Source organism: Anticarsia gemmatalis, chromosome 9, assembly GCF_050436995.1.
Source record: "Anticarsia gemmatalis isolate Benzon Research Colony breed Stoneville strain chromosome 9, ilAntGemm2 primary, whole genome shotgun sequence".
Taxonomy (NCBI): domain Eukaryota; kingdom Metazoa; phylum Arthropoda; class Insecta; order Lepidoptera; family Erebidae; genus Anticarsia; species Anticarsia gemmatalis.
In genome coordinates, this window is record NC_134753.1 from 6,412,569 (window position 1) to 6,427,572 (window position 15,004).

General features: G+C 33.5%; 2 protein-coding genes across 2 annotated transcripts; one reads left to right on the plus strand and one right to left on the minus strand.

Annotated features, from left to right (window-relative positions):
- The first annotated feature begins 470 nt into the window (after positions 1–470).
- Positions 471–8,270, plus strand: CaMKI (Calcium/calmodulin-dependent protein kinase I). Its single transcript, XM_076118749.1, has 2 exons — positions 471–1,487; positions 3,572–8,270. The coding sequence occupies exons 1-2, from the start codon at positions 616–618 to the stop codon at positions 3,777–3,779; spliced, it is 1,080 nt and encodes a 359-aa protein (XP_075974864.1). The 5' UTR covers positions 471–615; the 3' UTR covers positions 3,780–8,270.
- On the minus strand, positions 8,264–14,300 carry Slh (sec1 family domain containing Slh). The gene is made up of 11 exons (XM_076118747.1): positions 14,134–14,300; positions 13,892–14,051; positions 12,956–13,257; positions 12,107–12,196; positions 11,361–11,619; positions 11,120–11,281; positions 10,701–10,876; positions 10,271–10,541; positions 9,868–9,997; positions 9,015–9,224; positions 8,264–8,501 (listed from the first exon to the last, which is right to left on the minus strand). Exons 1-11 carry the CDS (start codon positions 14,159–14,161, stop codon positions 8,391–8,393), a joined length of 1,899 nt encoding a protein of 632 aa, XP_075974862.1. The 5' UTR covers positions 14,162–14,300; the 3' UTR covers positions 8,264–8,390.
- Positions 14,301–15,004: the final 704 nt, after the last annotated feature.

Consider the following 15,004-nt stretch of genomic DNA (forward strand, 5'->3'; position numbering starts at 1 on the left):
GAAAAGCAGATTTGTAGCCCGCTTTATATTAGGTACAAGCTTTACCTCTGAAAGTGTTTTAAAACCTATAGCTGTCAGTCTTTGTGTGCTAGATAGTTCATAGAACTTATTATTATACGAAATATATATAATTTATGGTTAATATCAAAACTACAATAATATTATTTATATTTAATTGAATTCTGTACTTGCGCGATGAGGACACATACGAGAAGCCGAAAATTTTAATGACTTCAATAAGTATGATAAGCCTACGTTTTGTTATAGCACTAAGTGCCTGTTACGCCTAACATTATTTATTTATATTTTATTATTATAATTAGCTCGTCCTACTACATATTCATATTTAAAACAGTGCTGCTGAAATATACTAAGAATAAAATTATCCAAAGGAAATATTCGTTTTAAATAATTGGTTATATGTGAAACTAAACGTATAACGAATTTTTGACAAACCGACTGACCTTGAGCGCCCTGCGCAACATTCATGAATCCAACCGAGCAAGATTATTGTTCTGTCGAGCCAGTCTCGATATACATATCTACTGTGTGTACGTAGATATTTATTAGATAAGTAGTAGTGTAGTTCAAAATCTGTGAGCGTGGGGCGCGAAGATGCCTCTATTCGGTAAAAAAGATTTCGGACGAAAGTCCAAAAAAGATGGTAGAGAATCGGAGAAACAACCATCAATCGAAGACAAGTACACCGTCAAAGATCTACTTGGTACAGGAGCATTTTCTGAGGTACGTCTGATAGAGAGTAAAGAAAACGGACAGCTTTTCGCATGCAAAATTATCGATAAGAAAGCCCTCAAAGGTAAAGAAGATTCACTAGAAAATGAAATTCGGGTTTTGAAAAGATTCAGTGAACAAGCGAAAGGTGAGGGTGCGGAGAAGAAAATGTTTTCTCATCCGAATATCGTCCAGCTGCTCGAAACATATGAAGATAAAAATAAAGTTTATCTAGTGATGGAATTGGTCACAGGTGGTGAATTGTTTGACAGAATAGTTGAAAAAGGCTCTTACACCGAAAAAGATGCTTCCAATCTAATAAGACAAGTGTTGGAGGCTGTTGATTACATGCACTCTCAAGGTGTAGTGCACAGGGATCTGAAACCAGAAAATTTACTGTACTACAGTGCTGATGAAGATAGCAAGATCATGATCAGTGACTTTGGTTTGTCAAAGATTGAAGACTCGGGCATTATGGCGACAGCTTGCGGAACACCAGGCTATGTGGCACCTGAAGTACTGGCTCAGAAACCATATGGCAAGGCTGTGGATGTTTGGAGTATAGGAGTCATATCATACATTTTGCTGTGTGGTTATCCACCATTTTATGATGAAAATGATGCCAATCTGTTTGCTCAGATCCTGAAGGGAGATTTTGAATTTGACTCGCCTTATTGGGATGACATTAGTGATTCTGCTAAAGATTTCATTCGACATTTAATGTGTGTGGATGTGGACAAGAGATACACCTGCAAGTAAGTTTAATTTTATTTATAACTAGATATTAGGTATATATGTTTGACTGTGATGTTAACCTTGGTGAGGTAATTTTATTATAATTATGTAAATTTATAATCAAATTGTTCTGTCATATAAGTTTTTCTCAAGTGTATCTTATTTTAGGTCTTTGTCTGTGGTATTCTTTGGTAAATAGATTTGCAAATTAAACATGACATATTAAATGGAATATAATTGTGGATCATTGGATTCTGTCATGGTATTTCCAAGTAGTTATCTCAATTGACCTCACTACCTAGGTATTTGTCAAAACTTAAAACAGATCTTCATAATAGTGACCTACATGTAACATCTGACCAATTGTGTATTTTAAGTTTCAGGAACACATTCGCACATTACTCTAACTTGGCTCTCTAACCTTATTAAATGTTCAGTCTGTCTTTCTTAACTTATTGCATTTAGTCAATCATCAAAACAGTGATTTTCTATTGGCATATTAACTGTTTAAACATTTTGATCTGATTTAGGTAGTATTATAGTTCAGTTTTTGAGAATACCTTTATTATACCTTATGATCTTTGTAGGTATAATAGGCAGTTAGATACATTATTCTTAGGTTCCATAGTACATATGCCTCACCTTTCTGTGAATTTGATTACAATGAATATAAAAATATTATGGAACTCAGCAAAGAGACGTCAAACTAAACATATCCAATTTTAAAATATAGGTAAATGTAGTGAGACACCTAACTTGAAATTTTCTCGCATAATAGCCTTGAGATATGAATATGTTAGACAAAAAAATTAAGATTATGATTTTTGATATTTATCCTACTGATAAATTGCATGATATACTAATAATAAACTGGTTTAAATATTATTAGGTATCTGATGGGCAACTCTGTGTAACATATATTTGGTTATATTTTATGTGTTATTAGATAGGTACCTACATAAATTTAACAAGTTGTTAAGTATAGGAAACTGCTCAGCAATATGCTTCTTCTTATAAGTTTTCCATTAGGCATATCTGAACCCCATGAAAGAATTTTATATGTTTAATATTCTTTGATTTACCTCACAGGTTGAAGCTTGGAAAATTTCACTACTAATGATATAGGTTAACTATTTCACTACTCATATAGGCTTAGAAGATGAATATAAATCTTGAAAAATTTCAATTACTTTGCATGAATCCAATTGGTATTTTATAAAGCAAAAGGTGAATAACATAGGGTTCAAGATGACATGAACATACTTTACTATAAGTGGATGGCCTGTGTTAGCATTTTAAATTGAGATTTTAAGATAATTTTAGTCTCTGAGATAATATAAATGAATACATATATTTCTGATACCTTATAAACTTGCTACTTCATTTAGATTATTAGGTATCTTGATCTGGTAAAAATTGTTGTGTCATTCCTTAATTAACTGTGTATAGGTTGAAAATAATTTGGAGCTATTAAATTTAACCTGAATGTCAATGTTAAGTCTTATGAATGATTTATATAACAAAGCATTTATGTTTAACATTAAAACCTATATTAACAGTATAATGTAGGGGTTGATATAAAACTTTAAGATTTGAGTATCAGAATTGTATTGTCATCATTAACATCTCCCATTGTGTGATAAATCCCACAAGTGTTATTGTATGAACTATTCAATGATTTTATAATATTATTAGTAAATATAATTTGCTTTAATTATGATAACCAATGTTTGCTCATTTGAATGAAACAACATCTTTTTTGTTTACATAAATCAAGCTGGCTATCATTTAGATCACTGTATATCAGGGTTTCTTTCATCGTGACATCTGTTGTGCATACATTATTACTTACATAAGCACCAGACACTGTACAAACATTTGTGGCCCTGGCAAATATTTGCTATGTGGTGGAGTCTAACCCACAGATTTACCTGAATAGGCCAGCTAATGTAAATAGATTCTATTTATCACTATATGAGTAAGAATTTTATATATTGAATGCTGAAATTTATTGTTAAAGTTATACTTTTAATTGGCAAATATTTCTACATGTTTTATTATGATTCAGTTCAATATGTAATAATTTTAACATTTTCCTTTTCAGGCAAGCTTTGGCACATCCATGGATTTCAGGAAATGCTGCCAGCAACAAGAACATCCATGGTACTGTGTCTGAGCAACTCAAGAAGAACTTTGCCAAATCTCGCTGGAAACAGGCATACCATGCTACAACTGTTATCAGACAAATGCAGAAGATGGCACTGAACAGCAGCAGCTCAAGTCGCAATGCCAATGCTCAGTCCAAACAATAGCTGTGTTGGTAGACTGCCCACCATCCAAATGCCACTGTTACATCTGCCTAGAGAGGTACCTAGCAATAGGTTTTAAAAGTCTTGAAATTACTAAGTTGGAAATGATCCTGTTACTGCAGCGCCACTTGGTGTGATGCTTGTTAAATTGGTAGATATATCACATTAATTGAAATTCATTGTCAAAGCAGTTGCTAAGAGACGCGTCGAGATTTGTCATCGCTATAATTGTGACGCCTGTATGCCATAATACATTTAAAAATCGGCGCTTGACTAATCTATGTACTTGGAGCAGTGCTTATAAACCATATATTGTAGGCATGTTACATAATGATTAAAAATCAACGAACTGTTTATAAGACATTATGTCTAGTCATTTTATCATTTCTGCTTGCATAAAAATAATACAATTTTAATTGAATTAATAATTATTATAATATAATATCTGTAGTTGAAGGTAACAGACATGAAGTTACACTATATTCTTTCAAAAGATATTTCCTGTTCTATCCTATATTTCAAGACACATGTATCTGATGTCTATCCTCAATATTTATATGCAATGTATGCATAATGGTGTCAAATTACTGTTATAAATTTCAAATATGACAAGATATAGGTAATGTATTCATGTACTTATAATACACTAAATCTTTACCACTCTTGTTAATGCTAACTCTCTATATAATTTAATACAATTTCAAGCGAAACAAAATAATTAGGTAGGATAATAAAATGTTCTCTTTAAAAGATACTGACTAAATAATTATTATACTTAAGTATGGTGATACTGACAAATCACATTATAATAAGGTCTGTTGCAAATTTCATTAGAGTTACAAATTGATAAAGTGACGAATATTTACACTAAAATGATAATGGTTGGATATGATAAAAGTAAATTAGGCATTGAGAATGTTGAACCGCCGTTTGCGACATGTTCGATTCCAAGTTGGAGTGTATACTTACCATGATACGAGAGTGCGGTATTGGAGACATGTATTGTGATTATTGTATTTAACCCTTCAAAGTAGTTGTTTTAAAGTTTGTTAAATGATCACCTATGCTATACCTAGCGTAAGTTTTGTGATTCTAAAGCTAAGTCCTATATATCCACTCTGTCATATTCAAATACCCTGTTAAGTAGTGAATTATTATAACTTACCTATATGCACTGTTGAATTCAATGTTGTCATAATAATACTCTGCGTTAAAAACGATTATATATGATAGTGACGTTATTTGCAAATATCATCCCATAGTATTTCCTAAGATATTCATCAAACACTATTTTGCGTAACACAATTTATTATTTTCATCGGTAAAAGTGAAAGATCTGTACGCAAGACTGAAAATATAAGTGATAGCTAGTTAATTTTCTGTAAACTTGATAATGAGTAATACCCCACTGATTTTGTTAGTTTAAAGCGTCCATTATTACATTGTAAAACAAAATTAATCCAGACATTTATGTAGCTTTGGGAAGAATATGTTGTGTTCTATAATAGTGAAGTCAGCATTTCGAAATACGGCCGATTTCAATAACCAATCTTTTGTAACTTTATGGTAGCCTACTATACTTAACCATTAGACAAAAACAAATCAAAAAGGTAAATGGAATTACTGAGCAAAGGTTATTGAAAACGGCAGATAAAAATTTGACCCTAGATGATTTGTTGCGGTATCGCAATCTCTTGGTAGTATTATATTATTTTGTCCTTAGCTTTTATATGTCACGAAAGATCATGTTTGGATGAGTAAGCTATTTGGTTTACGACACGCTGTATTCAAATATTATTTACGAGCGTACCATGTACAGATTTAATTGAAATTGAATCTCATTTTTCTTCTTATTTTTTTTCTCTTAAAACGATACACATAAATGTATTATTTCATTTATGTAGGTACTGTACAATCTAGTTACAATAGTAACTTATGGCAAAAGCTATGTTTTATTTACATTCCGTCAAGGATATTTTTGGCATTTTGAGAAAAAAAAATCTTACTTCTTACATTCCATTTCTTCAATATATTTTTATATGGAATTTTATTGTCTGTGTATGTCTTTGGATTTGAACAAATTAACAGTGACGAAAGCATTTGTTTTGAAATTTTTGACTTGCTCTGTTTAAACGGCATATGACTAAGGGCAGGACATAGTTGTGAGGCCATCATCAGTCATGTTGATAATCTGCTATTTTAGAGCTAGGAACGACAGATGGCGCTATGATTATTATTATTATTTAATGTCTTGTCCTGCGTCTGGAGTGCGCTTCAGTTACGTTGATGTACTTATGTAATTTTACATCAATAGTAGGTACTTAGTAGATATCTTACTTAGTTATATATGCAAAGCCTTTACAGCTACAAAATTTATTGAACATTCCAATTAGGGCTTTATGCCGATACCTGCCGTTCGACTGCAAAGCTTGTGTTTTATGCATTGGTTCAAGTGTATAAATTTACATTTTACATGGAAAACCGACGCAATTGATTTTTGGAAAAGATACGATATTACTTTTTTAACGAATTGTATTAATCTTCCGTCCATACCTTTCACTGTTTTCTTACTTATTTTCAAATGATCCTTCTCATTGAACTAGCCTATTTAGCCGTGCCATGGTATTGCTGTCAACATTAAATTATAAATACCAATTTTCCATTTCACGTTTAAGAAAATTGGCCTAATTAATACTATAAGTCTGATTTCACGTTTGTTGTGTCCAGACCAACAAGAAGTCTTTGTTCGGTTAAATGTGTACTTCTGAATTCTAATCTCAACGCATAATCATGTAATAAGCACGGCTCAACCATGGCACGGTACTGTGTACACGATATTGACGGTTTGTTCAATTTCCTTGGTAACGACCCGGACAGGAAGATAGAATATATTAAAATCTGTAAAGGTCTTCCTTTCCAAAAATCTTATTATATTTTGTTGAGACTTATCTTGACCCATTAGCTTGTTAATGGTTACGACGCGACTTGTTTGTAACGATTAGTCAAGGAGCTCCGCCGTGTTGCGAGAGCTAGTTTATGTATGTTAATCGTTAATGCTTTTTAAATTGTCATAATAAATCATCGCTTGATTGTTAAGCATTGCACTGCTTTAAAGTTTTTAATAATTGTAAGTGTAGTAACGTTCAATAAATAATTGTCTAAATGCGCCTTAATAATCTGTGTAATTTTAGTAGTTCTGTCAGTGCTCCTTGTATTTACTATAGTTTTAAATAATAAGATGACTATTATAGGTTTCGTCGTTACATTGTTAGACACAGGTAGAGTTTCATTTATTCGTCGATGGAATTATTGTTATAAAGCCAATATCTAATTTATATAACTCCTTTGTGTACTTTTTAACAAATATTGGTATACTATTATCGGTATTGATCTTTATGACGATTTTATAGTCATGTATTTTATGAGGTGACGAGCGGGCAGAGAGCCCATTATAATCTGATATAATATTCGTTAAAAATTACTGTTGTGTAAACATAGTGGCTCATTTGATCTATACAAAGTGCCATGATTTTAATTGTAATGTGTTTTAATGTATGTATATTTTATCACTTATGTGTTGTTGACGTCATTTTCATGTTTTTTTACTACGCACAATATTTTATGTAAGTAAGCATTAATTTTAAATTTGTCCGTTATACAAGTAGAACACCGAAACCTGTGTTAGAACACCGAATTTGTTTCATGATTGTCAACATTCTGTTCCTTATCAGCACAAACACTTATGATGTTCATCGAAGTTGTATAATATATACAAACATGCAATTTTAGATATGTTAATTGTGAAAGTGTTCTTGCCATTGTTACACAGTTATATTCATGTTTAACATTATACACAAATTAAAGTTTGCTCTCTAGATATTTTGTCATTTCGTTATTAGTTGAGTTTTCACTGTGCCAAAACCATATCATGATCAGTGATAAATGTTGTACTTGTAATATTATTGTAAGAATTCTTGTTTGTTAGACACTTTTAAACACGTTTTATCACAATAGTTACCGCAGTGCTAAGCGAGATATTCAAGTTCCTTGTCATTCGAATATTACTTATTTTTTCTTTATTCATTAATGTTTAGTGTAAGAGTAATCTATAACATATTTACTATTTTTCGAAGGTTATTAACTATGTATATGTTTTAAATGAACATACACGTTTTAGTTTCTATATATCTAATTAAGCACAATAGTCTAAGGGCTGGGATGTAAATTCAACAAGTTTGTTTATTTTCATGTTTACAAAACCTTTTTTTTATTTATCTGTTATTTGGGTTGTGATGTATTTCTTTAAAGAATTTAACCTTGGCGAAAATTTCATCGGGAAGTTGTAATAACTTGTGACTAAGATCTGATAAATGTTGAAAAATCTTGTGATTTAGATTTTATACTTCTTGTTTAAAACAATCAAAATTTATTAGTAGACTCTTAGATGTTAGCTATATTTTCAATGTCATTGTAAATAAAATGCCAACTTGTTGAGACATCTGTTTCATTGTCTATACAATCGATCCAATGACGTTTATTATAATTTAAAGTATTTATAATGTTGAGTTTATATTACAATATACATAACGATTAATCAGACGGCAAGGGGAATGTCTACTGAATTTCCTCGCCGAGCAGGGAGAGTTGCTTCATAAACTGCGACGCGTTAGGCAGCGTCGTCGCGCCGTAGATGATCTTCCTCGATGTGCCACTCGCCGCTTGTTGCTGAAATATGAACACACATTATATAATTATATGAATATATAGTTTTACATGTTTTGAAATGTTAAGGTTGTTAAATAGTATTCGTTGTCTAGGTGAGTATTACGCGTAAGTCTAGGTGCGCGTAGCTAATCGATTTGCTCCAGTTATGCCTGGTAACGCTATTTGTTACGCGATTCAGCATGCCGTAATTTGCCTCATCCAGATATACTCTAAATTACAAGTGATTAAAACAGTTTCACTCGCTCATTATCAATAGATTCGATTAAAATTATGTTTTTTACGTCGTTTATTGTTTAATAATATAGTATATACGGATATTAACGCGATCGTGTATCGTTTACTTCGATTCGCCCGACACGTGATATTAGACAATAATAGTGACATAACACGAAAGTTTGGATTTCACCATATCGAGTCGTCCGCGCAGAGCGGTTTTCGATCATCGAGATTATAAATAAGCGAATATCGCTCTAAACTTAAAGCTCGAACGAGTTCGGACACGGCGACAGGTACCTTGGCGAAGTCCAGCAGGTTGTGGTACTCGATGTAGTTGCCGCCGCCGACGACGAAGACCACGGCGTCGGTGGGCGGCGGGTGCTTGGCGGCGCGCGCGCGGGCCGCGGCGTCGGTGCGCGCGGCGCGCGGGTCCAGCCACGCCAGCTCCGCGCCCGCCTCGCCGCCCGCGCCCAGCGCCGCCTCCACCGCGCGCGACACCGGCAGCTTCTGCACCACAACATACGACATTTACACGAGTGGCCTTGAATCTTGCTTGTGTAAGGCTTCCCTACGACTCAAACGCCCTCAAATGACATTGTCAGCCTCGAGAGCGGGCTGGTAATCTTAATATGATCTCCGAACTTGCAAAGTTAGGGTTGTTTAGTAACGAAATAATATGCATACTTACTAAAATGTGATCATTGGAACGAGATTAAGAATGTTAGCGTGTTGTTGACATAAAATACCACTGGAGAAATTTTGTTCTAAATGGTACTAACGAATGAACGTGAGCTACAAGCTGAGGGGTGCTATCGAATTCCGACGATCCATTACTTTTGAAAGAAAAAAACAAACTACACTTAAGAATTTCCACCCGCGGCCTATACTAATATTGCTTCTTAGTATTCTTACTTTAAAAATTAAGCCTATCACAGCAAAACACGTGTATCAATAAGGACTAGTCGATATATGCGAGGCCAACTACGTGACCTGATCAGATAAAATTATGTTTTTCCTGGGTCATAGTTCAAATACATAAATGATGTTCGTGTCAGTGCAATGACATCATTAGCGTTTTGATACAACGTGATCATCATCTATTTTCAGACCATAGTTCTTATATATTACTATCATTAACTAGTCGACTTACATGTTTTTTCACCACCAAATTCTTGACGCCCTCCATAACAAACGAAGATCCTTGGGACACGAGTTTTGAGAACATAGAAACGGTTTTTGTACCGCCACCTTCGTACTGGCTCGACATTTTCGTGAAACCTCTGTGAACAAATATCAATTTAATGCTTTACATTGTCTTATGTAGTAACATTAAAAAACTGCAAAATTTATTAACAGTTTTTCCCTAATGGAAATCTTACAAACAGACACTTATCAATGCTGTTAGTTTTTTTTGTAAATGTACGTAAGTGCGTACGTAGTCAGACGTTTGAGGAAAATTTAACTGCCAAAAAGAGAAAAAAACACCAGAAGACAATAAAGGTAGGGAAGTACATAACTACACAGTATTTAATTATACATAAAAATCCACTTACTTCCACCTCCTCATGTAAGCCATTGGGTTGACATCGCAGTTAGCGCTGGCTAGCGCGGCTTCAAACTTTTTGTACTCATCGTCAGGTATCTGCGACGTGCACAGATAATAAATAATAAACAGCCTCATTTTGTCCTCAGCCGTACCAGCGCTGGGATCCGAAATAAGGTCCATTACAGCTTTGCTTTCAACGCTGCTGCTTTTACTCATAATTTTCTCTTCTAATTCGAAAAATGAGTCTAGTCGCCTTGATTTAATGGCGTTTAGGATGGCTGAAAAAAACATATTATTTTATTTTCTAAGGTTAGATATGCATAACAATGCAAATAAATACGGTAATGCTTACAAAATCTGTGAATCCCGAAGAGACACACAGTACAAATAGGCATTTTATTAGTTAATAATACAAAAATGTCATAATGGTGACTCACCAGTTGCAATAGTAGTGTGCATATCAATAAGTCGCTTCTTCTCCATGAGTTGTGGGAGTGAGTTAACGGCACTGGTCAGTCGTTGAGTGTTGTCACTCACCATGCTGAGGGCGAGGTCACTCTCGCCGTCCAAACCCATAGACGACTTTAGTTTCTTTACTTCAGCCTCTGAGCTCCTAAAAGTTAAAAGAAGATATTATAATATTTAACAATGTCTAGGAGAACACGGGTGTGCTGAACTGACATACTAATAAGCGGCTACTTATTTACAGAATCTATTTCGAAAACCTAACTGATCATTTACAGACCGATGGCCTAAACTAGCTAAGAGCGCATTTTCATGTCTAAAAATAATTGGAAACAAACAATAATTGACTGATTAATGAGCCTATCTTTTACTTTAAAGACTGATTTCATACCTATATTTATCGAGATCTTCTTGTATAGCTTCAGCGACAGTTGGGAAAGGGCTGCCTTTATGTTCTGTCCACAAGGGGTCTTTGGAGTCCAGGTCACAGACGCGCGTCTTTGCTTTTTTCTCTGGTACAGTTGCTGCACCAACATTTTCAGGTACCACTGCTCTAGAGTACAAAATTCACATATTAGACTACACATAAAAATTAAAACGATGAAATTATATTAATTTAAAAGCAGTCAAACCTATTTAGTGACAAGTCCAGGACATCATGAGCCAAAGCCTGGTATGTCCATGTGTGATGTAAAGGTGTTGCCATGTCAAGATTCCTATCCAGCAATATTAACATAGGCCGTGTGAAGCTGAATGAACCGACTTGACCAGTGTTGCCATGGAAAAGATTATTTCTTGCATCCCACAAGTTTTCTCGTAGCTTTTTATCGAGTTTCTTAGCAACCATTTCTGCAGCATTACCTTTACTACTCCTTATAATAGGAACATTTCCTGAAACAAAATAAGGGAATATAAGAATTATGATGAGATTGGCATTGGATTGGGGACCACAGCATAGAGAATGAGAGGGCTATACTCAGCTGTCGATAGAATTAGACTGTGAATCATGGTGATGGATATAAAGAACAATTCAATTCAACAATTCGTTGATTTTCATAGAGCACTAGCTGACCCGAGTAGCTCAGGAATGTTCATTGCATATTTTTTTGTTTTTTTCTCCATAAAAACCTTCTCGCGAATTAAAGAAAAATTTTATAAAAACAATAAGTCGCATTTGTTGAGCCGTTCTTAAGTTTGCGCTTATCAACACATTTGTCGATTCTGTTTTATATATAAGATTACTAAATATAAGTAATAGAGGAAGTTAATTTAATGTAATACAATTCAATTATTCCAAATAGCATACTTAAAGCAGTAGCAACTAATGTGTGATTGTTACATTTAATTGCTGAGTCATAATTTGATAATAGTAACATACCTAATGTCACAAATACTGAGAATAGACTTTCAACTATGCTGTCCATTATTGCTTCCATTTCAGTGTCTTTTGTGTCACCTCGGTTGATAGCTGAAACATTATTAAATACGTGTATGAAGAATTTGTGCACAAACATAGGCATCTAATTTTAATTAAAAGTTCCGAAATAACTGTAGAAAGAATTGTTAAAGAAACATAATGTCATATGAATGTCAATGTTACTTGTTGATATTGTTGATTGTGCATTGTCTATGTTTGGGTAAGATGTGAATTTCTCACCAGTGGGACAAGACAAAACTATTTCCAGTTAACAATTAAAAAAATAATAGTTGTAGTTTGGCACTCCTTTATACTTAACCATTAATAGTACCTTAGCACAGCTGAAACTCAACATAATAAATGCCTATATAGAGATATCCAGAATTTTTGTATATGTAAAGAAAATCTCAGAAACTACTAAATAAATCAAAATTTTAACCATTTAATAGGTAGATAAGCTACAGTGTATGTATAATATTAATTAACATTAGTTAAAAGAAAGCCAAGCTAGGTGATGCATTTCTCTAAATATTTAACACTAGCTGACCCGCGCAACTTCGCTTGCGTCACACAAGAGAGAATGGGTGAATTTTTCTCCGTTTTTGTAACATTTTTTACTGGTACTCTGCTCCTATTGGTCGTAGCGTGATGATATGTAGCCTATAGCCTTCCTCAAAAAATGGGCTGTCTAACACTGAAAGAATTTTTCAAATCGGACCAGTAGTTCCCGAGATTATCGCGTTCAAACAAACAAACAAACTCTTCAGCTTTATAATATTAGTATAGATAAGAGAGAGTGCGAGGACTCACCATAGTAGGATAAAGAGTCTGACTGCTGATGCTTCATAATAAAGAGATCATCTTCAAGGCATATAAAGTTCAAATACTGGTCATATACTTTGTGGATGTTCACTGCAGAATTGGACTGTATGGCTGATGCAGCTAGATCCTCAAGTTTCTGCCTTGTGATAGGAGATATGAAGTTCAAGTGATACTGGTCATAGATCCCATTGTCCAGGTCCTGGCAGATACGGCCAAGGTTCTCTTCTGTTGGGGCACAGAAGTATACAGCTGGTACTTCCGGTATTGGGTCACGGTCAGAATGTAGTTGACTGAAATAAGTGGTTATATTTCTGTCATTGTTGGAATTGTAACAATATGAAATTTAATATTCAGTACATTGAGAAATGTAGTATTTTTACTGCTTCGGTATACTATTCAGAGCAGAGTTTTATAGCAAGATCAAAATTCAATATAGTTAAAAATAAAACAAAGCATTACGTTTTCTATACAATTTTAAATTGCAGAATAGTTATCAGTGGTACATCATTTAAGTTGTTTCATACTAAATCTAATATAATATTTTTGATAACAGTTGATTTTAATACATTAGCATTACAGTAGTATGGGGTGCAGTCCTGGAAGATCCTTGTTATTGTCATTCAATATTAAAATACAAATGTTAATATTGCATCAGCTGAATTTAAATCTTAGCACTTATGTTTTGCAAAACTGGCATAAAGAGTGTGTATAAACAAGTTTTAGGTACAGGCAAGGGGTAAAGATGGATCTTTAAGCACAAATACATGAAAACTATTTGTGGGCTACTTCAATGTTATCATTTAAGGTTCCTCAAATCATTAAATGAATTCCTATAAGAATCGCTATTAAGTCAATGCTTCAATAAAAGGTAGTTAATGAGAGCATTACGTAGGTAGTGAGTTAATCAATCAAATTAAAACTTACACGTGAAGAGTAACTCCGAGCTCTCTAAGCTCCTTGACAGATATCAATGGAGATATAACATCCTGGCCCACTCTGTCGTAGATTAACACCTTCCATGTCGGTTCACAAGCGACACTTTTAGTTAAAGGCTGATTCAGGTTTAGCATTTGCTTTAAAGCATCTGGAAATATTCAATACAACATTAATAATCCATAATGTGAACTACGTGTAATCATCAATAAACACAAAATTACAATACGCACTGAGTTGACGTTCACGTAAAGTAGTCATTGTGATGTTCTAAATAAATATCCCTTTCATTAATCAGCACTTATGTTGATTTATCTATTAATTTATCGTTAATAATTACATTGAAGCATATTTTTCTCGAGAGTTGTATTTGACGATATGTCAAATTTGACATTTGACACGTCGGCCGAGCAGACTTTTACAGTGTTTTTGACTGTTTCGGATGCGTTCATAAATAGTGATAATAATGACATTACAAAATAGGTACTGGCTGCATTTTATCAAAGAAAATGATTTTATGCCATTAACGTATTTTAAGAAACAAAATATTTTTCTTTTATGGCATTCATAACATTTTTTAGGTAATCTCCTGCCAGTGTTCAAATATTTTTTGTAGTTAAATTACAATTATTTGAGCATTGATATATAAATAAGTTACTTATGTGTCCAGTGTTACTAAATAATAATATTTTCGAACTTGAGAAATTTGTCTGAAAAGTATATTTCTTTTCATCAAGACTTAAAGATATAGCTTAACGATCATCGAAAAAGAAGATCGGACATTAAAGCAACATTCTCTTTGATGCGTTTAAAACTAAACTGCCCCAGTAATACCGCGGGAACTTTTAACCGCATTTTTCGCTTTGTGAGCTGTGATAGGTAATTTAATTTCTATAAAAGCCTGTTGGCATTACAAGAATAATAAAATTTAAATGAAGTATATGAATAAAATCCAGAATGATAGAGACCTGCAAAAACAGGTGAGATAATTTTAAGTGCAAATTCTAAAATGATATACTTACTTTTTTAATTTTCATGGTTATACCTAATTTGCAAAAAAATACTTTTGCTATCTATAATTTAATTCGGAGTTTATTTTAAGTG